Source organism: Neopelma chrysocephalum, unplaced genomic scaffold, assembly GCF_003984885.1.
Source record: "Neopelma chrysocephalum unplaced genomic scaffold, ASM398488v2 Primary Assembly neopelma1_44, whole genome shotgun sequence".
NCBI lineage: Eukaryota > Metazoa > Chordata > Aves > Passeriformes > Pipridae > Neopelma > Neopelma chrysocephalum.
The window spans coordinates 19214737-19238825 of NW_020897703.1; the positions used below are offsets into that span (position 1 = coordinate 19214737).

A 24089-nucleotide genomic window follows, 5' to 3' on the forward strand; every position below is an offset into this window, starting at 1 on the left:
GAAGCAGCCGGCTCCAATGCCAGGTGCCCAGCACTGCCCACCCGCTTGGCAGCAGAAAGCAAAAAAAACAAGCTGCGTTTCTTTCTATTTTGGCCTGATCTGTGTCTTTCTTTATCCCAGGTGGAGCTACACAGGATGCCTGCCTCATCCCCAGCGGCTGGCTGGGCTGGGCTGCTGGGGGATGCTGCTCACAGGGGGAACGGCTGCAGAGGCCACACGCTGTCCTCTGCAGGACCCCCGTCCCTTTGGCCACATTCTGCTCTTTCCTCTCTGATGAACCTTGACGAACCTTGTGTGTCATCCAATTAGTGCAATTAGGAAAGTCTCTCGATCAATGCTTGCAGCGGCAGCTGGAGCATCGTTTCTAGCTCCCCTGTCTGGTCAGGGGCAGATCGGAGAGCTGGGGAGCTCAGGAACGTGCTGTCCCCATCCTGGGGCTGTGGGACAGACTGGGGACAGGGTCTCATCCTGCACGCTCAGCCCAGGCCAGGAGCAGGCAGAGCCCAGTTGGATTGTTTGGGCTGCAGCCACGGAGCAGAAAAGCCCCAGGCTCCCACCAACCTGCCACTGAAGGACCCCTCTGTGCCACCTCACTGCCCCCAGTCTGGGGTCCCGGATGCTGTCCCCTCTTCTCCCTCTTCTCCCAGCTATCCATGGCTGTGGGAGCTCTGCCTCAGGGCCAGGGGGCCACAGAGGGGTCCTGGGGTGGGACACGTCCTGTTGAGAGCTGGGTCAAAGCAAGTGCCTCTGGGCTGGGGGATACCTGGGGCTGAGGGTCCCACCTGGAGAAGAACAAACCCCATAGGCACAGCCCTGCGACCCCCCCTGCTCCTCAAACGAGCCGTGGGGCTGGCCCCTGCCCCCGCAGACCCCAGCCACCCTCAGCCTTCTGCCCGCTAAGGGCCACCCCCATGCTCCCCTGCCTTTGGTGGTCTCTCTAGGTCTCTATCTCTGGGCGAATAAACCCCGGGCAAGGGGTGTCTCCTGCAATCACCATGGCTCAGGCAATGGTCCCCACTACTCCTCCAGTGACTGAATCGGCTGCACCCTTTGAGGCGGGGGCTTCCCCCCGCCTTTCAGTGGGCCCCACAGCCTTGGCCCCTCCTTCAAGAAACCAGAGGCCGGGCCAACGCGGAGGCGGGGGGGAGGCACCGCCCCACCCCGGCTGCCATCGCCCTTTTAAGGAAGGGGAAATTCTTCACATAAACAAGCGCGGCCCCCGGGAGCGGAGGTTGGGGGGTGGTGGGGGGGATGTCCCTTCCCGGAGTGGAGGGCATTGTGTGTGTGTGTGTGTGGGGGGGGAATGTTCGGCCCCCCAAATCCCCTCTCCACCTCCTGGCCGGCGTGGATCGAGAAGCGGGATTTTGGGGTGTGGGGGGGTGCTGGGGAGAAGGGGGAGCCTTGAAACAGCCAGGGAGCGTCTCACAAGTGCGGACCGCGGCGGGGGGCGAAGCGCGGCGGGACCCCCCCACCCGCGGCGAGGGACCGGGGCAGGGGGTGACGGTCGCTCCCAGGGAGGGCCCGAGCGGCCCCGCATCCGCATCCGGCGGTACCGGCAGGCGGGAAACGGGGCATCCGGGGCGGGGAGGGCACGGTGGGACACCCCCCCCACCGCCCCGCTCCCCCCGAGGGAATGCAAAGAGCTGGCGCTGAGCCCCCCTCCGCCCCCATGGCCACGCGTGGGCGACCTCGCCCGGGGCAGAGGGGCCGTCCCCGGGATACGGGGGAGCCGAAAGGGTCCCGAGCCCGCCCGCAGCAGCAGCGAGGCCGAGGCCGGGCTACAAACACGCCATTTATTAGCCGCCCTCCTGTCCCCGAGTTTCGGAGCCCCCCGTGGGGCTGGAGCCGGTCCCAAGGCTCGCCCCGCCGGTGGTGGGGATGGTTATCGGTCCCAGGCGGTGATTAGCGGTCCCCAGCGGTGATTAGCGGTCTCCGGCGGTAATTAGCGGTCCCGGGGGCCGGCGGTTCCCGGCAATAATAAGCAAGGGAGGTCGCCGACGCGGCTCATTCAGGGAAGCGTCTGTGCCAAGGCATGGGGGCACCTCCCGCTGCTATTCCCCCCGCCCCCGCTCGCATCCAGCCTGGACCAGCACCCCTGGACTGGGGGGAGAGGGGGCTGGGCTCTAAAAACTTGAGGGGAGGTCTGTCCGGGTGTTAACCCTTTTCTTGCTGGGTGCATCGCTGGCCAGAACATCATCCCTGGCCTTGGAATGTCAGCAAATCAGTGCCCGATGTGAGGAGGCCGTGCTGGGCAGGTACAGGGCGACAGTGAGCATGGACGGACTCTGTCACCGGGTCCCTGTCAGGGCTGAGGAGTCGAGGGTGACACCAAAATTGAAGCGGCTGTGGTGGCCCCGGGCCAGGGACCGGGCTCCGTGTGCGATGCTACATGTCCAGATCTGCAGGGGCAAAGAGGGCAGGTTAATGGGCACCAACCAGGGATGCTCTCCCTGCCCATCCCACGGTGCCAGCCCTACCAGGTAGGCGACAAAAGCTACATAGGCAGCCAGCAGCAGGCCCAGGGGGATGTGGTACTCCAGGCCCTGCAGCGTCGGCAGAAAGTCCACCACAAAGTAGATGTTGATGGCACAGACCAGTCCCGTGATGAGGCTCATCAGCACTTTCCCTGGGCTGAGGGCAGGGCAGTGGGCATCAGTGCCAGGGCAGGGCCCCCACCCCGTGTGCCTCTGTGCACAGTCGGCTGGGGAAACTGGGTTTGTAGGTGAGCAAGACCCCAACTGGTACATCTCTGCACCCCACAGCTATATTTCACTCCCACCCCAGGGCTTTTGGTGTGGGCTTTGTCCATCCCCCAAGTCCAGGGCTGGGAGTGCCAGGAGGATGCTGAGGACCCAGGGGTGCCCAGGAAGCCATTGGGAGAAGGATGGAGAGGGTGATGACAGGGTCTGTCCCGCTTTGTCTGCGCTGGGCAGGTGGGAATGAACATACCCCTCCAACGTCCAAATGCTAATTGCCCCCGTGGCATGGTTGAGGGGGCCAGGATGGGCCAAAGGGACAGACCTGCAGCTGGACTGCCCCACTCTGTCCCCCTCTGTGCCTCCCATTGCCCTGGCACTCACAGGCTGTTGGTGAAGTCCTGCATGAGCGGGTGCAGGCTGGTGAAGGTGAGGACAGGCAGGACAGCGAAGGGCAGCTGGAAGGAGAGGGGGATGAGGGGGGCGTGGCCACCAGGCTGGGGTGTTTGGGAGCAGGTGATGCCTTCCCTCCCCCTTACCAGGATGCTCTGCAGGACGTTGAGCAGGTCATTCATGCCTGTGAGGTGGCTGACATCCTTGAAAGCGGCCACAAAAACGGTGGGCAGGATGGCAAAGGAGCGGGTGAAGAGCACTCGGGCGAAGCGAGACCAGCGGAGCTGCAGGAAGCCCTGGGACACGGCAAAACTTGCACCCTCGCCATGCCTGAGGCACCATGTCAGGGTGATCCCCAGACACTGGCTGGGAGGAACATGGGGGGCATTGCCCCCTTCTCTGTGCTGACTGGGCCCTTGCAGGGCTGCCGGGCCCCACTAGGTGTCAGCTCCGGCTCATTAACAGAGGATCTAATTAGGGAAGCACTGCATGGGACACCACAGAGTGTCACAAGGGAGGGGGTTGGCAATGCAGTGAAGTGGGTGGGCACTGTTCCCATCCCTCCTCCTAGGGACCAGGGACACTGGTGCTAGCAAGCTGCCACTCACCAGGTGGGAAATGCTCCATGCCCGGCTCCCTGCAGGAATGGGGGGCAATTAACACTTCTCAATACTCTTTGGGGGAATGTGCTGCTCATAGAACCTCTCACCCAGGGTCCACCTGTGATTCCCCTGCTCCCAGCTACTCCGTGTGGCAGCAAGGGCCAAGATCCCTGTCTCTCACCTCCATGACGAACTGCCCTGCGTAAGTTCCGGTCATCGTGGAGCTCTGTCCTGCTGCCAGGATCCCAATGGCCCAGATGTACAATGCCACTGCCCCGAAATAGCAGCCCAGGATGACACCCTATGTGGGGACACTCCAGTGGGCACCCCAAAGTGTCCCCCACTCCAGGCATCCCCATCAGCTCCCAGCTTTTCAGTGGGATTGCAATAGCCCCCAGCCCCAGGAGTCGGTGGGGGGAGTGATGTGTCCCCCGAATGGGAATGGATGCTCACTGGGCACAGCCTGGTGCCACTCACCCCCTGGTAGATATCCACAGAGACTGTCTCGTTGTTGGCGGGGAAAATATCGGCATAGTGGCTGATGCTGCTGTTGACGCACTTGTTGTGCTGCAAGGCATGGCAGGCACAAGAGTGACAGCCACCCAGTGGCCCCACAGACACGGGGGGAGCCCCACACCCTGTGTCTCAGAGAATACCCATTCTCCAAGGGATGATTGCCCTGCCCATCTCCACAGCTGGGCACAGCTGTCACCTCCCTGTGGGCACAAGGTGACACTCACCACGTCCTCGTTTCGCTGGCGGTAGAAAGCCTCGCCGAAGACAGCCATGACAAAGAGGTTGATGAGGAAGGAGACGAAGAGGGCCAGACAGGACTCAGTCAGGAAATACATGTTGGCCTCCTGCACTGCCTGCTTCTTGGACCGGTCGATTGCCCGTGTCTGGGCATGGCAGTGACATGGGTGTCACAGGGTCAGTGGAGCGGCCCTGTTGTGCAGCCAGGACCAGCTGGTCCCCACCAAGTGTCCCCCCACCGCGGGGGCAGTGCCCATGGCAGTATCTTGGTCTCACCTTGACCAAGGAGGAGTGGAGGAAGATGTTATGGGGCATAATGATGGCGCCAACAATGCCCACGGCCTGCAGCAGCTCCTCTCGCCCACAGCCCGGGCAGTAAGGCAGGAAAATGCCCTTCAGCACCTTCACCTGCACTGGCCTCACCACCACGTACTGGGGGTCAGTGGGAAGAGGCACTGTGAGCTGTCACCCTCCTGCTGCAGGCTGGTACCAGTGGGGACACCCCACATGGGGGTCCCTTACCAGTACCCTGAAGGAAAAGGGTTGTCCCCAGCTCCCCCCTTCACCTCGTAGCCAAAGGTCAGGGCCATGATGGTGATGAGGAGGCCAAAGAAAGCCTCCAGTTTGCGGAGCCCTAGAGGGGTCAAGAGATGGGGTGGGACGGAGCAGGGGACACTGGTGTCACATTGGCACGAGGGCTGCCCGGGTTAGCGTAACCCCATCCACCCCACCCTGGCACTCACCGTACTTATCAAGGAAGAGGAAGAAGAGGGTGTCTACAATGGTGATGAGGACCCCACCCCAGAGGGGAATGCTGCAGGATGGCAAGGGGGGATTAGATACATGCCCCTCTGTGGAGTGGGGCCATGGAGGAGGCTAGGGGATCCCCATGGGGAGGCTCACCGGCCAGCTGAGAGCAGGCTGAAAGCAATGGCTGTCCCGATCACCTCCTGCATGTCAGAGCCGATGATGGCGATCTCCATCATGAGCCAGAGCAGCACACGGGGCACCTGGAAGGGTCAGGGCACCATGAGGTGTCTGAGCCCACAGTGTGGCTTGGCCCTGGGTGAGCTGGCACAGCATCCTGGGTGGAAATCCCTGTCCCCAGGCTGTGGCAGGCCACCCAGAACGGCATGGGAACCCCAGGAGATGCCTCTTAGTTTCTCACACAACAATCTCAGGGTGAAAGATGAATGCTAAATCTCAGCCTGCACCCCCATCCCCATCCCTGCCCCAGTGGGAGTTGAGGATAGGACCCAGCTGTCTGGAGATGATGCTTCGAGAGGGGAGGGGGGGGCGGGGCAGAGGGATGCATCCTTCTTTTGTGGGCCTGTCATTCAGCCAACATCTCCTCGTTCGTTCCACCCACCACCAGGATCCTGCCGCCTAAAAGGGACCCTGAGCTCCTCCCCTCCTTCGCCATGTGATCCCTCCCCTCGAGCCCCCCCGGTTTCCTGCCCCAACTCGCCCAGGCTCGAACCGTGTCTGGGCACCGCGTCGCTGCCCTGACGCTTGGGCTCACCCCCCCGCGGGGGACGCTCTCATATGTCCCCAGGTCGGACCAGGACACCGAGGTAGCTCCCCCCCCGGGGCTCCTGTACCGCAGGGGTGGGGCTTGGGGGGCACCGGGGAGCCCCTGGGAGAGGCAGGGCTCTCGCAGCATCTTCCTGCTCCTCTCCAGCCCCCCAAGTCCCTGTTAGGACTGTCACCAGCCCAAGCGCAAGGTCCCTTCAGACTGTGATCCCAGGGGGCTCCCTGTGGCTGCTCACCTTGGGGTAATAGAGGTAGCAAATCTCGCCCAGGTCCTTCCCAGTCACCACGCCCAGCCGGATGGCCAGGCGCTGGCACAGCAGCCCCAGGACAGTGGCCCACAGCAGCACCCACAGCAGCTGGGAGGGTAGGAAGGAGGGAGGGAGGCAACAGGGACTGGGTACCGGCCAGGATTTGGCCGCCCGAGGGTCCATAGCTCAACCAGCCCAGGGAATGCAGGGAAGAGAGGGGGTGGAGGTGATCTCCCAGCCCAGTCAGAGGGGTGCTCCTCTGACACCCCTGGGTGCCCTCCCACAGTGCCAAGGGCCCCCCATGTGCTTCCCACTCCCGGGCTGGGGAAGCCAGCAGCCGTGGTGCTGGACGGCCGTTGGCACGGGAGAGGTTACGAAACCCCCACCTACTTCCTGATCCCAAAGTCGGGGGGCCCAGGGCTCACCTTGAACCCCGCCACTGCTCCGCACTGCAGGTCCGACTCCACGTTGCCCGGGTCCAGGTAGGCGATGCTCATGAGGAAGCCGGGACCGGTGAAAGCCCAGAGTTTCTTAAAGCTGAACCCCGACTGGGACAAGGCAGCAAGTCAGAGCCAGGAGCTCCTCTTCAAGCCCAGTGTCTCCCAGTTGCACATCCAGTCCCCTTTAACCCAGTGCTGCCCACACGCGTGCATTTGGCACATGGAGAACATTTCTCCGGCAGTTTGGAGCGGGGGGAAGTGCTGCCCCCAGTCTCTCTCTGTTAGCAGTAGTGCTGGAGGGGCAGTGAGCCCCTCCATCCCACCTGGGGACAGGTTGGACAGTGATTTGCAGGGGGGTTGCAGGGTTGTCAGACACTGTTAATTACATCCCGTGGGATCCCACTGCAAAGCTCTGCTTTCACTACCCCTCCTGATAGGGGAACCCTATTCCTTCCCCCTTCTCTGTTCCACCACCCCAGGATGGGGATGGGAGGATTGGTGGGGTGCAGTCAGCCTGGAGAGCCCCACTGGGCTCACCCACGGGTGGCCCAGGAGGTGTGTGAGCAGGGGTGATTCCTATGGCTGGATAGCTCCTCACCCCATGCCTCAGTTTCTCCATCTGGAAAAACAGGTCTGGAAACACTCAGACTTGCCTGAGCCGGGTCTGGGGATGCTGAGTGCATGTTCTCAGGGCTTTTCCAAGATACATCTCCCCTGCTGTGGTGGCCCTTTGCCTTCCCATCTCCAGCTCCCTGCAGCACAGGACCCTGCCCCATCTTCCCACCCTCAGACAGAGGTGCCAGCCTGGCAGCACCTACCCCACTGCCCTTGGGGATGCTGATGAGCTCATCCAGGTAGGTCTGGTCCTGAGTGCCAGGGTGCTTCCCGCCAGTGCTGTAACTCTGCGCTTGGCCGTGGTTCAGGGACCCAGTGAGGCCTGGTGGGGCAAGGAAAAGGAGGAGGGGAGGTGGCAGCCTGCCAGGGGGACAAGGACACTGGTGTACTGGCAGCTCTGGCACTAGCTTTCTCCAGACCCTACTTGGTGAGTCCTGTGAGGTACAAGCACCATTTTTCCAAGGGGGCCATGACGGTGGCTATATGGGATCTGTCAGTGGCTACCCAAAGGGGTCAGATGCCACCTCTAGCTCAGATGTCCCTAAAATGCTTGCTCCCAGACCAGTCTTCATCAGTCCAAGAACCAAGTGTGTTTCTGGGCAGGAGGGCATCCTGCTCAGGGTCCTGCTGCTGGGTGGGCATGGAGTGGGGACAAGAGGCTTGTACTGGTCCTAATCCTCCCTCCCCAGCCCACCCACATCCTGGGAATGTGGTTGAATCACAGGTGGACTTGGGGGAACAGAGGATGAGGCAGAGGGGGAATCCAGGACAGGCTTGGGGGGACAGTTCCCACTGGGGGATGGAGAGGAACCAGGGGTACCAGGGTGGAGGGAAGGGGGTCTAGGGAGGAAAGGACACACAAGGGGACCCAAGTGTTGTGAGGCTCACCTGGTTCCAGCGATGCCATAGCTGGGGGTGATCCAGAGGTGCTGCTGGGGCACTCTGATCCTAACACTGGGTGCAATGCCTGCTGCCCAGCTTTTAAAGGACTCTCCCCACTGCCCCCCCGAGGAGGAGAGGAGGAGGATAGGAGAAGGAAGTGTTCCTTCCCTACCCGCTGACCTGGGTAGGGAAAGGGCCCCTGGCTGTTGGGGGCTGGGTGCTATGAATGTGCACACTCTCGGTTCCCACCCTGTGCCAGGAGGCCCCTTTGCTCCTCTTTGCCACACACACACACACGTGCACGCACGAGGCACCCACACCAGGAGTGTGGGAGCATTGTCTGTGTGTCACCCTCCATCACATGCCAGGACTCCTGCTCCTTGGGCAGTCGGGGAGACGGGGGACAGTTTCTCACAGAGTGGGAAGGCAGGGCTGGCCACAGGGGAGTAGGGGAAATGCCATAGGAGTGGAAATGAGGAGGAAGCAGGCATGTGTTGCACAAGCAGATCAAAATGTACCCTCGGCTGCTGGGGGAAGCACTCAGCTCTGCGGTACAGGGTGCTTATGTCAACCTTGGGTGTGGGGACCTTCAAAGATGGGGTGCCAGTGTTGCTGCACTGTCAAGCTGTGACAACAAAAGTGGGGACCTCATCCCCAGGATCCTTGTGGCTGTGGAGGTGGAAGGGGGAGCACCTCAGATGCTCCTGTGGGTGCCTGGTTAGTTCCATCTGTCTCTCTGGGGTACTCATCTGCCATCCAGGCTGTGCCCCACAGAGAGTTGGGCAAGGTCTACACATGGGGTGGTGGCGGGCATGGGGATGTGAGCCTGGCTCTGCTCGAGGATACGCCCCAGGCACTCCCCACCCTAAGCCCTAAGGGCTAGAACAGCTGAGAGGGGGAGAGGGTCCCACCCAGATGGCATGGTGGGGCTTTAGCACACAACTCGGCACCACCTGCCCTCCCTGAGCCTCAGTTTCCCCAAAGCAAACAAGACTGGGACAGGCAGTATTGGCAGCTTTATTCTCCGTTAGCTGGAGGGTGGTCAGGTGGGGAGCTGGGGAGAGGGCTGGCAGACCCAATGGAGGCAAAGGGGGTATCCATGGGCCGCTGGTGGGCAAAGAATTCTGCAGCGAAGGAGATGGGGTCTTGGGGCTGCTGGAGCAGCAAGGCCTGAAGGAAGTCAGACAGCAGCGCCCGGACCTCAGGGTGCTGCTGGAGGTAGGCAGCATGGGATAGTTGCAGCTCCTCCTGCAGCAGGGTGGGTGTGGTGGGCATGGACACGCATATCCTCCCGGGCACTGTGCCAGGGTGAGGGGGACAGGGTGCCTGGGTCCTTTCCCACACATAAGAAGGTGTGAGGGAGGATGCTGGCCTGTCTGCCCCCCACAGTGTGCCCCTTGGGCACATCCAGGGAGACCCTGCTGGGGACTGGCACAGCCCCATGTCGCCTTGCTCCCATGTCCACCCATCTCACCTTCCTGTCCAGGAACCAGGAGCAGAGCTGGACGTCCTCCTCCCAGTTCAGGGGCTCTTTGGGGAAGGGGAGCTGGGGCTCAAACCCACCTGGCAGCAGAAAGGCAGGGCAGGGTGTTCCCCACTCAGCTGCTGGACAGTGGGCAGGGGCTGCCCGTGCTGAAGGGCACGAGCCTCCCTGCCCCAGTACCTGACTTGCTGAGGATGGACTCATCCTGCAGAAGCATCAGCGTTGGGGAGCCAACTTGCATCATCTGAACCAAACGCCTGCAGAGGGGAGAGCCCATGAACTCCCCATGCTGGGTCCCTGCCAGACTGGCAGGGCTGGGGGTGCCCCCAGTCAGACCTGTACCCTTACCCATTGGGGAGGAAGCTGCTCTGCCAGACGGTGGAGATGCCTGTGCTGGTGTGCATGGCTCGCTCCATCACAAACACCTCTGTCTCTGCAGAGCCCACTGCCTGACGCTGGATGCCCAGGGCAGACTGGGTGGGGCACAACCAGGGGTCACCCTTGTCTTAGAGTCCCCCCTGCCTTCAGGTGCCATCCCCATGCCTCCCCTTCCCATGCTGTCAACCACACTCTGCCCACTCCCACCTCCCACATCCCACCCTGGCACTCCCAACCTGAGCCAGACCCCCTCAATCCCACAGGCCCCCCGGCTGCGGCTCACGTAGCTGGAGGTGCAGAGGTGGCCCTCGGTGTCAATGGCTGGGAAGATGAGGCCGGGGGGCACTGTGTGCCGGCGTGCCAGCACCCGCAGCAGCAGGAGGCTGGCACCCTCCAGCAGCAGCCCCCGCAGCTCAGCCTGGCTGTAGGAGAAGCTCTGGCACTGTGGCTCTGCCTGTGGAGAGACCTTGCCACCTCATGGGAAAGCCACAGGCCCAGCGACCCCAGGGACAGCAATCCCCAGAGCTTGGGGCACCCCTGGTGAGACAGGCCAGCTGTGCTCCCCCCTCCCAAGATGTGACCCATCTGGGGGGCAGACGGGAGAGATCTCCCGCCTTCAACCTCACCTCTCCCTCTTGGAGGGTCTTCGTGACAGTCATCCCATGCTGGTGGCTCACCATGTGGGTACTCTTCTCTGTGGGGTATGGTCTGAACTGTGGGAGGGGTGGAGGGCACAGGATGGAGGGTAGAGCCAGGGCACCGCTTTTTCTGAGGTGGCACACCCCAGTACTGCTTTCAATCAGGGTACCCCATAAGAAGCATTGTGGGAAACTCCCTGCCCCAACTTCCACCCAGAGTAGGGAATGGGGACCAGGCTGGTGGGACAGAGCTGGAGTCCAAGCCTGGGAGGGGACACCAGACCTCCCAGAGTGGCCTTGCATGGGGCATATCCTCCCAGAGGGCACCACTGCAGGGCACACCCCAGGGCAGGGGGCAGGACATGGGGAAGGGGACATGCCACTGCCACCACCACATCAGTCACCTCCAAGCACTCCTGCTCCTCCTGCTCCAGGGTCTCCAGCTGTGGGGTCACAAAGGCTGGCAGAGCAAAGCCATGCTCAGCCAATCTTGCTGGCACTGTCCCATTCCTAGCCCTGGGGGCCAGTGAGACAGGGGTGCTCCAGCCCTGAGGTGGGGGGGACACCCAAAACCACCCCTGGCTCACCTTTGAGGGTGCTGCATCTAGGCACGCCATCCTGCCAGCCTCGGAACCTGGCTTGCACCAGGATGCAGTTCCGCACTGGCTCACCTTCCCGCTTGTAGGGTGCCCACTGGGCTGCCATCCACCACTGGCCCTCTGCCTTGTCCCTTGGCGGGTCCCCTGTGCCCACCACTGCCAGCGTCTCGGCGAACAGGCAGTGCTCCAGTTCCTTCAGCCCTGCACGGAGGGACGGTCATCCCTGCCCAGAGGGAGGGTCACCCCTTCCCGGAGGGACCATCACCCCTGCCCAGGGCCTCTCCCTGCCTCAGTTTACCCCCCCGCAGGCTGGGCCGAGCCCCTCCCCATTTATCCTGCTCAAGTCCCCACTATCCATCCCTCTTCTGCCGGACCCGGTGCCCCCCACCCCCCGCACCGACGACCCCCCCAGGGCACGGCGTGCGGGGGACAAAGGGGAGGCTGGAGGGGGCACCCACCGATGAGGCTCAGGAACTCGGCAGCCGTGTCCGTGAGGGCCGGGATCTCCTGCCCGCTCTCCATGCCTCACCTGGGAGCGCCTGCTGCCGGACCCTCAGGTGAGGCGGCGGCGTGGCTCCCCCGACCCGCGGTGCCTGCCCACGCGTGACCCCGGGGGGAGCAGTGCAGCCCCCGGCCCGTGTCCCCCCGGTCCGACCCCCGACACCCCCGACCCGCCGGACCGGCCCCGGGGCCCCCCCGACGCCTCACTGTCTCCAAGGCAACGGCTTGGCCCCACCTCTTAAAGGGGCCGCGCCCCCGAGGCGGGGTGTTCCGCGGAGGGACCCCACCAACGTGGAGAGAAAGGGACGAACAGGTATAAAATCGATCTAGTCTTTTATTTGGGGGTGTGTGTGTGTGTGTCCCGTACAGTAGCACCCCCCACCCCACACCAGTGTGAGCCCATGGCCCCAGCTGTGTGTGTGTGTGTGTGTGTGTGTGTGTGTGCAGGGGGGGCTCCAGCGTCAAGGATGGGGTGCTGGAGAGGAGCCCCTTGCTTGGAGGTAGTACTGCCCCCCACCTACCCTTGCAGACTCCATCACAGCCCCCTCCAAAGGAGATGCACAGCACTGGGGGCTGCCAGGGTAAGGGGAGGGAGCCGAGTGGTAGTGGTGGTGGGGAAATTGGAGACTCCCAGAAAAACAGGGAGGGGGGATAGGAAAAGCCCTTGGTGCCATCCCTATAGCCCTGGCAGGGGGGCTACAGACCCCCAGAAAGTGGATCGAGGTGCTTCTATGACAGCTGGTGACCCCCAAGTCTGGGGGAGCAAAGGCAGGGATCACTTACGGGGTGCCCATGTAAAGGGGTGTCCACTCTTCCCCCCCAGCCATGCACCCCAGGAGGGAGATTCACAGCAAAATGAAACACACAGAGTCTTGGGCCCCTTGTGCCCAAATATCACCCAGCCCCATGGAAAGGGGGGGCTCCTGGGAGGGAAGATCTAGGTGGCTTGATAGAGGTCCTTGCGCCTCCGCACCTCCTTGAGGACACGGGCGCGGAAGGCGTCAGGGTCCTCTCCCCCGTCCTGCCACAGTCCCAGTGCCTCCTGCAGCTCAGGCCGGTGTGTCCGTAGGAAGGGGTTGTAGGTCTGCTCTTCCCCCAGTGTGGAGGGGCACTGTGGGGCCAGCCATTCAGCTCCCCTGACAGAGGCAGCACCCCTGCCAGGGAGCTGGAACCCCTCCCAGAACCTCCTTCCCTTAAGGAACCCGCCATGAAAGAGGATGTTGGGGTGCAGCATCCCTGCCAAGGGATGGGGATCCCTGTGAGGGGCTGGGGTGGTGGGTGCTGCAGCCAAGGGACCCCCATGCCTCACCGTACTCCTCTTCTCCTGGCGCTGCTGCACTGCCCACTGCAGCTTCTGTTCCAGCGCAGAATTGTCCAGCTCCAGGAGGCTGGCGAAGGTCAGGCACTCCAGTGCATACTCGTGGCCTGTGGACCCCCATACGCAGCCCTCAGCATCACCCCCCCCACAGCTCCCCAGCTTGGCAGTGGGGACTAGGGTGCCACCAGTGACTATACCCCACTGTTGGGGACACTCACCCGGCCACAGCAGCGTGTCCTGACCCAAGCCCACAGCCATGTCCAGGGAGGCAAGCATGGTCTCAGGGGAGCCCTCGAACGGCCTGCCTGGACCCCCGCACAACTGCCTGTCATGGGGGGGCATTGGGAGGTACCCCCAAGCTCTTCCCAGGGTGGGATAAGCCCCCAACACCCAGGTTGGGTGCACTCACCGCAGCCAGCGAGGAAGAGGAGGTCCCCGGAGAAGAGGCAGGGGGGGCTGCCAAAGGGCTCCCCATCCAGCACGTACACCATGTGGCCCACAGTGTGGCCCGGTGTGGCGAGGGCCTCGAAGGTCAGGCAGCCCACACTCACCTTCTCCCTGTCTGCAAGTGGGCTGTGCCGGGCACAGAGGGCACTGTCAGTGTGCTCCCCCCACCCCCAGCACCTCAAAATATCCAACTCCCCAGGCAACCCTTCCCCACGCACTGGTGTCATGAACATGCCAGGTCTCTGCCCACGATGGGGGCAACATGGTACTTGGGGGATGGAGTGGTGGGTGAGTGCACAGACAGTGGTGGTTGAGAGTGAAGCTCCCCCCCCCCCCCCAACCGACAGGGGGGCCCGGGGGGCGGAGGACTTACTTGGTGAGCTGTGGGATGGCATCAAGAGCGCTGCCGTACACTTTGCAGGAATTGTGCTTCTGGCAGAGCGCCGCGTTCCCCCCGCTGTGGTCCCTGCAGACAGGGAGGTCAGCAGCCCTAAATGTGCCCCCCCTTCCATATCCCTCCCTAAATGGGGCAAGGCTGGGAGCCATCAGATGGGGCACCCTCCAAGGCAGCCACTGACTCATCCCCATGTCCCTCCTTGGCCCTTACCAGTGTTTGTGTGTGCAGAATATGGCCTCCAGCATCACCCCCTCTTCTTCAATGGCAGCCTGGGAATGGGGAGGAAACAGATTTGAGGGGGACACAGAACCCAAGTATCAGTATCTCCCTAAATTCAGTCCCCCCCCCAAGGCGTTGGATGAGGAATGACACACTCCAGCCTTGGGCACTAAGGGCTGCAGATTAGGGACAGATTTGCCCCTCTCTGTCCTCAAAGTACAGAGTTGTGCCACCCCCTCACCTGGAGACACCCTAAGACCAGATATGGGTGGTTTAGGGGGTCTCACCTGCACAGCCAGTGGATCAGAGGGGTCGACAACGGCCGCTCGGCTGGAGCCAGTGTCGATGACCAGGTAGCTGTAGTTGTTGGAGAGCACAGGAATGGGCAGGATTTTCACCCCTAACAGGGACAGACAGATAGACATCAGAGCATGACCCCCTGGGCTGGAAAAGCAGAGGTCCAGGCCAGACTCCAGCATCTTACATCAAATTCTTAGTTAAGTATGCTTTGGGCAATTTGGCAATGGCAACCCCTCCTCACCCCAGAGTGCCAGTGTTGGGGGACACTGTGAGGCCACGGTATAGGGGGGGCTCGCCAGGACTCACCGGGGAAGCAGCAGGGTTGGGGCACGGAATGGCCATGCGGGTACCGCTCTCGGGCCTTCTTCACCTGACGCTGGTAGAAGAGGTAGCCCAGGCGCGTGCGGGCGTATAGGCTGTACCTGGGGAGGGCAGACACCCCTTGGCGTTAACCCCCAAATCCCCTAAGGAGCCCTCGTGGGGAGGGGGCTGCTGCCTGGACTGGGACTCCCACAGGGGACACATACAGGGTCACTTTCCATGCATGGGGGCTGGAGGTGGCGTGTGTGTATCCCATACTCTGGATCTGCAGCGAGGGCAGGACTAATTTCCCAGCCAGGTCCCCTCCAGCTGCTCCAGGCAGCAAGGATGGGGGGGGAACACTTGCTGTGGGCTGTCCATCTGTCCATCCATCTGTCCAGGAGGGCTCTGCTCACCAGGAGGGGCTGGAGCCCCAGGGCAGATTAGCACTCTGGCTGTCCCTACCCCTGCTCTGGAGGGGCCATGCCCAAGCCTGCCCTGGGTGCCATGGTCCTGGGGATGAGGGAAGAGGGAATGGGCCAGGGAAAAGGGAAGAGAGAAATGCTCCCGTGCATGTGGAGGTACAACAGACAAAGGCTGGGGGCTCGGAGGGACCTCCCCATTTATAGAGCAGCGATTTAGAAAGGGACAGGGAATGGTGCCATGACGGACGTTTAAAGTCCTGAGTTGCAAAGCCCATTCCCAGCCAAGGGCACCCCTGGATGGTGAGATCCACCGGCGGGGACACCGGGAGGGAGTCCCCCGCTTTTTTCGCGGTGGGAACCCCAAGCCGGGGAACGGGGGCTTCTGCCAGCACCGGCAGCCCGGCCACGGCCGGGGCACCAGGATGGGTCAGCGATGACACCGGAGGGAAGGCTCTGCTCCCAGGGACAGTGAGAGATCCGGGGGTGACCGGCACCGTGGGGGGGAGCCGGCGGCTGTTCCCCGACCCCGCAACCGGGCTGACAGCGCCCGCCCTCGCCCCCCCGACGCGGGCAGGCTGAGCACGGGTAGGCGCCTGTAGCCCCGCCAGCTCCAGCCCCAGCCCGGCCTCCCCGCGCCAGCGGGGCCGCAGGTCCTCGGCGGGCGGCTCCGCACAGGCAGAGGAGGACGGGCCCTCCCTCCCGGCGGCAACACAAAGGCGGGCGGCGGTGGCCCCCTCCCGGCGGCGGGTGCCGAGCGGCAGATGCTCCACTCACTCACTCGTTCCCTCCCTCACTCACCCCAGGCGGAACAGCAGCGGGGCGGCGAAGGCCATGAGCGCGGCGGCGGCGCGGCGGGCGCGGCGGAGGAGGCGCAGGCAGGCGGCCCCGATCCCCCGCGCCCCGGCCGCCGCCGCCGCCCCGCCGGGCCCCGCGGCCATGCCGCTACCGGCGTCACGCGCCCACCGCGCCCCCTGCCGGCCCCGCCGCGGGAACCGGGACACACACACGGGACACACCGACCGCGTCACCGGCGACAGGAGGGGATTCCATCCCCCCCGCCGCCACCGAAAGGGGTGTCCCCCCGCTGACGTCACTGTGTGAGGAAAGGGGTCTTTGAGTGACGTCAGAGGCGGCGGCAAGGAGGTCCCGGGGGGGGGGCGGGCGAGGGCCAGCGGGGCCCGTCCCGGGGAGCAACAGGCGGGGGAGCGCGGGAGCGCATCCCGCTCCCGGTCACGGGGCGCAGGGCGCGGAGCCGCCGCAGGGGGGCGCGGCGGGAGGTGCCCGCCCCCGCCCCGTTCGCCCGCCCCGTCCCGGCTCGTCCCGGCTGGTCGCGGCTCAGCCCGGCGGAGCAGCGCGCAGCAGGTAGGGCAGCCCGCCTCGCCCCACCCCGCGCCCCCCGAGTCCCGCGTGGGCCCCTCGGCAGTTTCCCCCCCCCCGTTCTCCCGACTCCCCGCCGCCCGGTTTTCCCCCCAACCCCCCTGTCCCTGCGCCCCCCGGTGCCACGGCCGGCCAGGGGCTGTCCCACTGCTCTCCCGACCGTCCCGGAGGTCGGCGGGGACCGGGCGAGAGCGGGCGGCCGGTCACCAAACAGCCGGGACGCGCTGCAACCCCCCGCACCCCCGTCCTCGGAGTGGGTGGGGGCACGTCCCGTTGAGGTCCAGCGGCGGGGGGATCGGGGTCAGAGGGCGTTCCCGCGAGCAGGGACGGCCGCGAGACAGGACCGCCACGCGCGGGGTCCCACTGTGGCGTTGGTGCTGTTTTCCGGACCCCACGGGATCGCGTGGCAGGGAATCGGGGCGTGGCGTGGGGTGGTCCGTGGGGGGGCACCGACTCTTGTTCTGTGGAGGGTATCCCCATGGACCCCGCGGGGTGTGTCGGGAGGGGAGGGCAAGGGTTTGTGCCTGGCAGGGTGTGGGGTGGCACCGAGGGTGGTGTGGGGGTGCCTGGGCTGGGGCACAGAAGGACACCCCTGTCCCATGCCCTCCCCCCAGGAGGGGGCTCGCAGGGGGACAGAGATGCAGTAGTGGCGAGGGTGAGCTCCAGCAAACTTGTGTCCTGTGTGAGTGGCTGGGGCAGTGGGGACATCTGGCCTGGGTCGGCCACATTGACCTGCTCGCATGAGCTGAGGTGGGCTGTGCTGGGCTAGGCCAGGGTAAGTTCAGCTGTGCTGTGTTGGGTTGTGCTGTACCGAGCCGTGCCATGCTGCATGCAGCAGCTGTGCTGTGTTGTGCCACACCAGGCTGTGCCATGCCATGCCAGGCTGTGCCGTGCTGTGCCAGGCTGTGCTGTACCAAGCCGTGCCATTCTGGTGGGGGCTTCCAGGCTCTTCTAGAGTAAGGTAGTTTCTCAGGCAACCTCAGTGTGGGGAGCCTTGGCTCCCACCCCAAACCATGGTCCCTTCCCAAAGTGGCCCTTGTTGCCCCAGGAAGCCTGTGGAGCTGGTGGTGGGAGGCTGAGCCCAGCAGGTATACTAGGGCCAGTGGTGGGGACACTACCTCGTGCCACCCACAGGGCTGTGACAAGGGGTGACAGTTGCCTGTGCCCCATATCCCTGCCACATGCGCCTTATCTGTGCTGAGTCACGGTGCCAGTGCAGAGCAGCACCCTGTCCCCAGGACTGCGTGTCACAGCAGGGTCACCGAACTGTCCCGCGTGGCCATTCGGTGGCCTCTCATTTTAGGGCCCTGATACGCCACGAACTGAGGAGGGTTCAGAGAGCTGCCTGCTTCCCTGGGTGCGGCGGCCGCAGGGACCCGTCAGGCTGGTTCCTTCCCTGTGCCCAAGGCCACCCCGATGGGGTGGGAGCAGGAGGGACTGGGGCAGTCAGTGGACCTCTGCCACGGGGTGCTGGCCACAGGCACAGGGTAGGACCCCTCCAGTGACCACCTGCTGGCTGGATACACCCCATTTTCCCCAGACACTTGAGTTCCCTCCTGGGGACTCTGGTCCCCCTATAACTGAGTACCAGTCATGGGGGCTTTCCTGGGGTCAAACTCCTATTTTGGGCTGTTCCCTGGCCCCACAGGCGAGGTGGTGCCATGGGACACCGTGTACTTTTTTAGGAAACTACAGAGAAGTGGAGAAAGTGAACTTCCTGTTCGGGTGGTCACCACCACATGGGTTATTTATTTTCAGTGCTATCATCATCATGATGCCAAAGGGCGGTATGACCATGGCAGCTCTACCAGGGCTGGGACAGACGGATGGCAGGGGGGGTGGAGGGACAGACACTGAACCACTCACTACTCCCCCTGGCCTGGCATGGCTGGCATGGGTGTGCCCCCCGGCACTGCTGCCTGTCCAGCCCGGCTGTGGGAAACACTGGCGTCACACAGGAGGAAGTGCCCGATCTCCTCCCACCCTCGTCCTGGTTGGGATCAGATCCTGGTTCCTTCCTCGGGATGGTCCCAGAATCACATCAGTGTTGCAGGCAGGGGGGATGTGGTGAGTTCTGGCACTTGCCTGGGGTCTGGGGTGCCAGCACTCTGGGAGTGGCAGGTGGGTAAGGGCCTGGCACCATCTTCTGGCAGTGCTGTTGTTTTCCTGGCCTTGGAGATCCTGCTTTCCTTCTCCTCCTCCTGCTGGGGCCAAGCCCAGCAGCTGGCCCTGCGCCCGGGCTGCCTGCTCACAGCTGCCGGGGGCTCTGTGAGGGGGCCTGGTGCGGCCGATGAGGGGAACTAAGCCCTGGCGGGGTCGCATCTCCCCTCGCCAAGGAAGAGTTCATCTTCTGCAGAGGTGATGCTTATGTCACTTGTTCTTATACTTGTCACTTGCCCCCTCCCTGAGGGGACTCAGGAGTTCTGGAGCCTCCGTGTGACCCACTGGGCTGTTGAGTGGGGAACACCCCTGAAATGGGGGGGGTAGTGGGAGTCTGCATGGCTGTGATGAGGATCAGGCCCTGTGTTTCTGTCTCAGGCAGTGGATAGAATGCTGTTGTTTGTCCCCAGGTTGGTGCTACTAAGAGACACACACTGGCATGTGGGGGGGCTGTTTCCTGCCTCCTGGCAATGGCAGGGTGGGCTCCAAAAGCTGGAGAGGTCAAATCCCTTTTGGAAAGGTCACGTCCCTGACGCAGCTTGAGTCAGCGTGTGGCTGTGCCCTGCCCGTGGCTGACCATGACGCAGGCACTGGGGACTCAGGGCACAGGAATGTGGGTGGCCCCAGCCAAGGGGCAGTGGGGACATCCCTCACCTCTCATTGACCCTCTGGCATCGAGGCCAACTTGTTTTCATTAATTAGGAGCCACTATTAAAGTGGGAGGGGGAGGTTTTGTGGCTGCACGGTCCCCTGTGTCCCTGCACCTGTGGCTCCACTCACCAGGAGCACGTCCTGCCTGGGGAGGGGGACCTGTGCTGACACCCCCCGTCTTCTCTCCCCTCCAGGTGCCTGTGGGAGACACAGGGAGCCGGCATGTCCCAGCCCAGTGCACCCCCCGCTTACGATGACAAGAACCCCCTCTACCCCCCACCCCCAGGGGGGTACCCCCAGCCCCATCACTACGCTGGGGGGTACCCACAGCCGGGGGGATACCCCCCAGCGGCAGGGTACGGGCAGCCAGGGGGGTACCCAGCAGCAGGGGGGTACTCTCATCCAGGGATGGCCATTCCCACCATGCCTGTTCGCTTTGGTAAGTGGCAGCACCTTGTTTTTTGCGGGAGGAAGGCATTAGAAACAGGGGTGCTATGAGGGGCTGTGCAGCTGAACCTGGTGCTGAGGAGTGTCCACCACCACAGGTGACGATGGCATCGGGGATGGCTCCCCCTTCCAATCAGTTGATTGGGAAGACAGGAAAGTCCGGCACACCTTCATCCGCAAGGTGAGTCCAGAGGGGCTGGGGGCATCTGTCAGGGCAAGGGTCCAGGTGCTGACCCCTCTGTCTCTTGCAGGTCTATGCCATCATCTCCCTGCAGCTGTTGGTGACAGTGGGGATCGTCTCTGTGTTCACCTTTGTGTGAGTGGAGGGGGTGGCTACAGTGAGTAGCCTTGTCCTGAAAAAGAGGGGAGCCCGACCCTGTGTCCCTTGGGAGTATTCCAAGGGGACAGTAGTTGCTGTACCCCCTCCCTCATACTTGTCCCTCCTGTCCCACAGCCACCCTGTCCGCTCCTTCGTCCAGAGGAATGTTGCCATCTACTACGCCTCATAGTGAGTAGGGGGTCTGCTGGCTTGCGCTCCCCCAGCTCGTGCCCCCCACATTTGCAGCCTCCCAGCCTGGGGGCAGGTCCCGGTGGGAGATTGCGGGGTTGACACCTCCTGCCTCTCTTTGCAGTGCTGTGTTCCTGGTGACCTACTTGGTGCTGGCTTGCTGCCAGGGTCCCCGGTGAGTCTCTGGGACCCACAGGGTGGGGTGTGTGGATATGGCAGGGGTGTCTCTAGAGCATTAAGATTGGGGGTCTTGCCTGGGGCTGCCCCTGGGGGACTGGGGACCAGAGGAGCATGATGTAGCCCCTATCACCAGCTCACCTCTCTCCTTATTTTGTCCTCAGGAGACGCTTTCCATGGAATATCATCCTGCTGAGCATCTTTGTGAGTGGGCTGGGACTGGTGGAGGGTCCTGGTGGTGCCCCCATGGCACAGCAGCTCCCTGGACAGGCTGGGAGGGATAGGGGGATATGTGGGCATGTGAGGGCAGTGAGGAACTGCTGCCCCCTGTGGTGCCACCCAGCCTGCTGAGCCCACCCTTCTCTTCCACAGACGCTGGCCATGGGGCTGATGACAGGGACCATTGCCAGGTATGGCCTAGGGACACTGTGGTGACAGGAGCTGGTGTCCCTCCTGTCCTCCCCAATGCAGCTGGCTCAAGTGAGAGGCTGTCAAGAGCCAGGGGATGCTTCAGTCACTTGGGCTCACAGACAGGGGGGTTCCTGTTCAGGATCGGGGCTGTGCGGGGGGTCACCAACACCCCGCTGGGCAGGGGGATGCTGAAGCGTGAGGTGACTGTGGTGTCCCCTCCATCCACAGCTGGCACCGGACCAATGCTGTCCTGATTGCTATGCTCATCACTGCCATTGTGGCCATCATTGTCACCATCTTCTGCTTCCAGACCAAGGCAAGGAGAGATGCCCTGCCCCGCCTCGGGGAGGGAACGCGTCAGTGGGAACACCCTGGGCTGTCCTGTTACATATGTGTGTGTGTGTGTGTGTGTCCCATCAGGTTGATTTTACATCGTGTCCGGGGCTGTTCTGTGTGCTGGGCATCGTGGTCATGGTGACCGGGATCATCACTGCCATCGTCCTCTCCTTCAAATATGTGAGTGGGGGGGACAGAGGGGCTGTGGGGTGCCAATGGGTGTTCCTGGTCAGGTGTCCCCAGGGCTAGTACAGGCATGGGGTTTGGGTGGTCCCCCTTTGCTGGGAAGCAGGGTGTGGTGCCAGCCACGAAAGGCAGCTTGCCTGCAGGGAGAGGGTGCGTCAGCTTCAGCATCAGCATCTTGGGAGCTGGGTGTGGGCAGGACCTGCCCTGCCTTGCCTGCTGCCTGCTAGCACCCTGGCTCACCCTTCCCTTGTCCCCTTCCTGTGCAGGTCCCCTGGCTCCACATGCTGTATGCAGCCATCGGGGCCATCGCGTTCACACTGGTGAGTTCGTGGCTGGGGTGGGCAGAGGCTGTCAGGCAGGGACTGGGGAGGGAGGAATTCCCCCTTTGTCCTTGCCTGACACCCTCTGCCCCTCCAGTTCCTTGCCTATGACACCCAACTTGTGCTGGGGAACAGGAAGAACACACTGAGCCCGGAGGAGTACATCTTTGGTGCCCTCACCATCTACACCGACATCATCTACATCTTCACCTTCCTCCTGCAGATAGTGGGCCGGGATTAGCCCTGGGACCCCTCCTGTCCTTCCCGGCTGCCCCTCACCCCCTCCTCTTGTCTCTGTACAGGATAGTCCACTTACCGTGACTCTTAACGCTTTGGCATTCCTACCTGTAGGCTGCTAAGGAAAGGGCTTCCCTTGATTATCTCCCAACAAGCCTCCCAGGGCAGTGGGGGGGACTGGCTGCCAGTGTTTAGGCAGTGCCTGGCCTTGGCACCGCTTACTGAGGCTGTGCCGATGGCATTGGGTTGGCAGTGGGATGCCAGAGCCCTGCCTGGGCACCAGGAGCTGGCAGCAGCTGCTGGGATCGCGTTGGAATTTTTTGGCAGAGTCTGGTTGGCGTCATTCACTCGGTGCCTTAAATGCGGCTCCGGCCATGCCCCCCCTCCCCAAGCTGCGGCTGTGCCCAGCATGGGCGGGGGGCAGCTGGGACCCCCGTGGCAGAGCTCACATTGCAGAGGCCCTGCAGCCACGGATGTGGGCAAAGTTGCACTTGCTAAATAAAAACACTTCAGTTTTCCAGATGGTGCCGGTCTTATTGGTGCGGCAACTCCCCCGAAAAACCCGTGGGCAGCCTCTGCGGGGGCTGTGGCCTGGTGCAGCACAAACACTGCTTTGGGATGGGAAAACCAAGGGATGGAAAACCAAGGTCAAACTGCTCCAGGCCTGGCCTCCCTTGCCTGCCTGTATGCCCTGCCTTGTGGGCAGAACCCTGGGGCTGAGCAGTGAGGGAGCAACCACATATGCACTGAGCTCTTCCACTTTATTTGTCCCTGTCCAGTTCCATGACCACTCCGTAGACTGGACAGGAAGGGCAGGTGACAGTGTCAAGTGTCCCATGGGGCTGGTGTCCCTTGGCCAGTCCCTTCAAGGTGCCACAGTGCCAGCCTGGGGATGGGGGGCAGCCTGGCTATGCCCCCCTGGCCACCCTCTTGTATCGCTCTGTCTCGTACTCCCCCTGGTTGGCTTGCATCATCTTTTGGCGGATTTTGAGCTGCTCCAGACGGTTTTTGTCCACTTGCCGTTTGGCCAGGAGGAAGAGGATGATTCCAGAAGGCAATCCGATGGCCCTGCAGGACAACTAGTAGTCAGAAGATGGAGAGAGCTGGCAGGGAAACAAGGGTGCTGTGCCACTCTGGGGCAGCCCCCTGCTCAGTACTACAGCCCCCCAGGGCCCACATTCCACCCCAGCCCTGCAGAGCAATGCAGCCTCCCGGGCCGGCCCTCTCCCACTGCCCGAGCCACTCACCAGGCCACTCCCACCGGTTTCATCGGATTCTTGCCCCTCTTGCGGGTGGGGATGTACTCCACCCCCTCAGGGAGCCCCCCGCTGCCCGGCTCCGGCCCGGCCTGTTGTCCTGCCCGCCGGTGGCAGCTCTGTCTGAGAAGCCGTGTTCCTGGGGGGCCCGGCTGCCCCCAGGGCCTGGCGGGACCCAGGGGAGATCCTGCTGCCACCAGCAGTCCTGCAGGAAGAGGCATTAGGGAGGGACAGTGTGGGGGGGCCCAGCCTGGGATGCCCGAGGCTCCTGCTTTTGCTCTCATCCCCACCCATCCCCATCCCTGTTCCCCTGCCCCTGCTCTTATCCCTGCCGATCCACATCTCCCCGTCCCCATCCCTACTCTGATCCCCCTGCCGTGCTCCTGCCCCGCCGCCAGGGGGCGCTCGAAGGCGGTGCCTGAGCCGTGCGGGGAGTGGCCAAGCGTAGGGGGCGTGACCAATCACACCGGGGGCGTGGCTCTAAGCCCCGTCCTCAGCCGGGCGGGGCCGTGGGCCCGCGGGCCGCGTCGTGAGGGTGGTGGCGGGACAATTCCGGTCCCCCCGCCCTGGGCCACCCCCTCCGCCCGACCTCCCGCCCGCCGTTACCGCGCAGTCCGCCTCGCGCCGCCGCCATGGTGCCGGTGTGCAGCGGCCGCGCTGCATGCCGGGAGGTGCAGTCCCACCGCGCGGGGACCGCCGGCGGGTGGCGCTGCACGGCCGGGGCGCGGAAAACTACATCTCCCAGAGCCAGCGCGCGGGGCGGGGTTGGCCCGTCCCACTGGCGGAAAGGGCGGGGTCCGCGTGCGGGCGCGGGCCGTGGTTAGCTGGAGCGGGAGGGCGGCGGGCGGGGATTGGC

The 24089-nt window shown here is 63.5% G+C and overlaps 4 protein-coding genes across 10 annotated transcripts; 1 reads left to right on the top strand and 3 right to left on the bottom strand.

The window, feature by feature from the left end:
- Positions 1–1779: 1779 nt before the first annotated feature.
- On the bottom strand, positions 1780–8365 carry SLC11A1 (solute carrier family 11 member 1). 2 transcript variants are annotated; one of them, XM_027678866.1, is made up of 15 exons: positions 8169–8365; positions 7484–7602; positions 6651–6773; positions 6214–6333; positions 5348–5454; positions 5188–5258; positions 5011–5078; positions 4721–4876; positions 4432–4590; positions 4169–4258; positions 3873–3992; positions 3236–3385; positions 3081–3154; positions 2478–2631; positions 1780–2399 (listed from the first exon to the last, which is right to left on the bottom strand). In XM_027678866.1, exons 1-15 carry the CDS (start codon positions 8185–8187, stop codon positions 2289–2291), a joined length of 1641 nt encoding a protein of 546 aa, XP_027534667.1. In that variant the 5' UTR covers positions 8188–8365; the 3' UTR covers positions 1780–2288. The 2 variants fall into 2 exon arrangements, with proteins under 2 accessions (XP_027534667.1, XP_027534666.1); XM_027678865.1 differs by lacking the exon at positions 2478–2631 and having other exon boundaries at positions 8169–8275.
- Positions 8366–8701: 336 nt separating this feature from the next.
- On the bottom strand, positions 8702–11980 carry CATIP (ciliogenesis associated TTC17 interacting protein). 4 transcript variants are annotated; one of them, XM_027678867.1, is made up of 9 exons: positions 11719–11980; positions 11249–11461; positions 11066–11121; positions 10650–10736; positions 10307–10477; positions 9994–10118; positions 9826–9902; positions 9637–9725; positions 8702–9286 (listed from the first exon to the last, which is right to left on the bottom strand). In XM_027678867.1, the coding sequence occupies exons 1-9, from the start codon at positions 11780–11782 to the stop codon at positions 9035–9037; spliced, it is 1134 nt and encodes a 377-aa protein (XP_027534668.1). In that variant the 5' UTR covers positions 11783–11980; the 3' UTR covers positions 8702–9034. The 4 variants fall into 4 exon arrangements, with proteins under 4 accessions (XP_027534668.1, XP_027534669.1, XP_027534670.1 ...); XM_027678868.1 differs by having other exon boundaries at positions 9141–9410; positions 11719–11977; XM_027678869.1 differs by having other exon boundaries at positions 9162–9332; positions 11719–11978.
- Positions 11981–12077: 97 nt separating this feature from the next.
- PNKD (PNKD, MBL domain containing) lies at positions 12078–23887 on the bottom strand. 3 transcript variants are annotated; one of them, XM_027678873.1, is made up of 10 exons: positions 23840–23887; positions 23225–23438; positions 14749–14864; positions 14430–14542; positions 14134–14192; positions 13900–13992; positions 13489–13652; positions 13298–13384; positions 13071–13186; positions 12078–12872 (listed from the first exon to the last, which is right to left on the bottom strand). In XM_027678873.1, exons 1-10 carry the CDS (start codon positions 23865–23867, stop codon positions 12699–12701), a joined length of 1164 nt encoding a protein of 387 aa, XP_027534674.1. In that variant the 5' UTR covers positions 23868–23887; the 3' UTR covers positions 12078–12698. The 3 variants fall into 3 exon arrangements, with proteins under 3 accessions (XP_027534674.1, XP_027534673.1, XP_027534672.1); XM_027678872.1 differs by lacking the exons at positions 23225–23438; positions 23840–23887 and adding an exon at positions 15966–16018; XM_027678871.1 differs by lacking the exons at positions 23225–23438; positions 23840–23887 and adding an exon at positions 14970–15138.
- On the top strand, positions 16427–22497 carry TMBIM1 (transmembrane BAX inhibitor motif containing 1). The gene is made up of 12 exons (XM_027678875.1): positions 16427–16529; positions 19550–19794; positions 19901–19983; positions 20054–20118; positions 20257–20310; positions 20435–20485; positions 20652–20691; positions 20860–20897; positions 21127–21214; positions 21319–21414; positions 21687–21740; positions 21838–22497. Exons 2-12 carry the CDS (start codon positions 19578–19580, stop codon positions 21979–21981), a joined length of 930 nt encoding a protein of 309 aa, XP_027534676.1. The 5' UTR covers positions 16427–16529; positions 19550–19577; the 3' UTR covers positions 21982–22497.
- Positions 23888–24089: the final 202 nt, after the last annotated feature.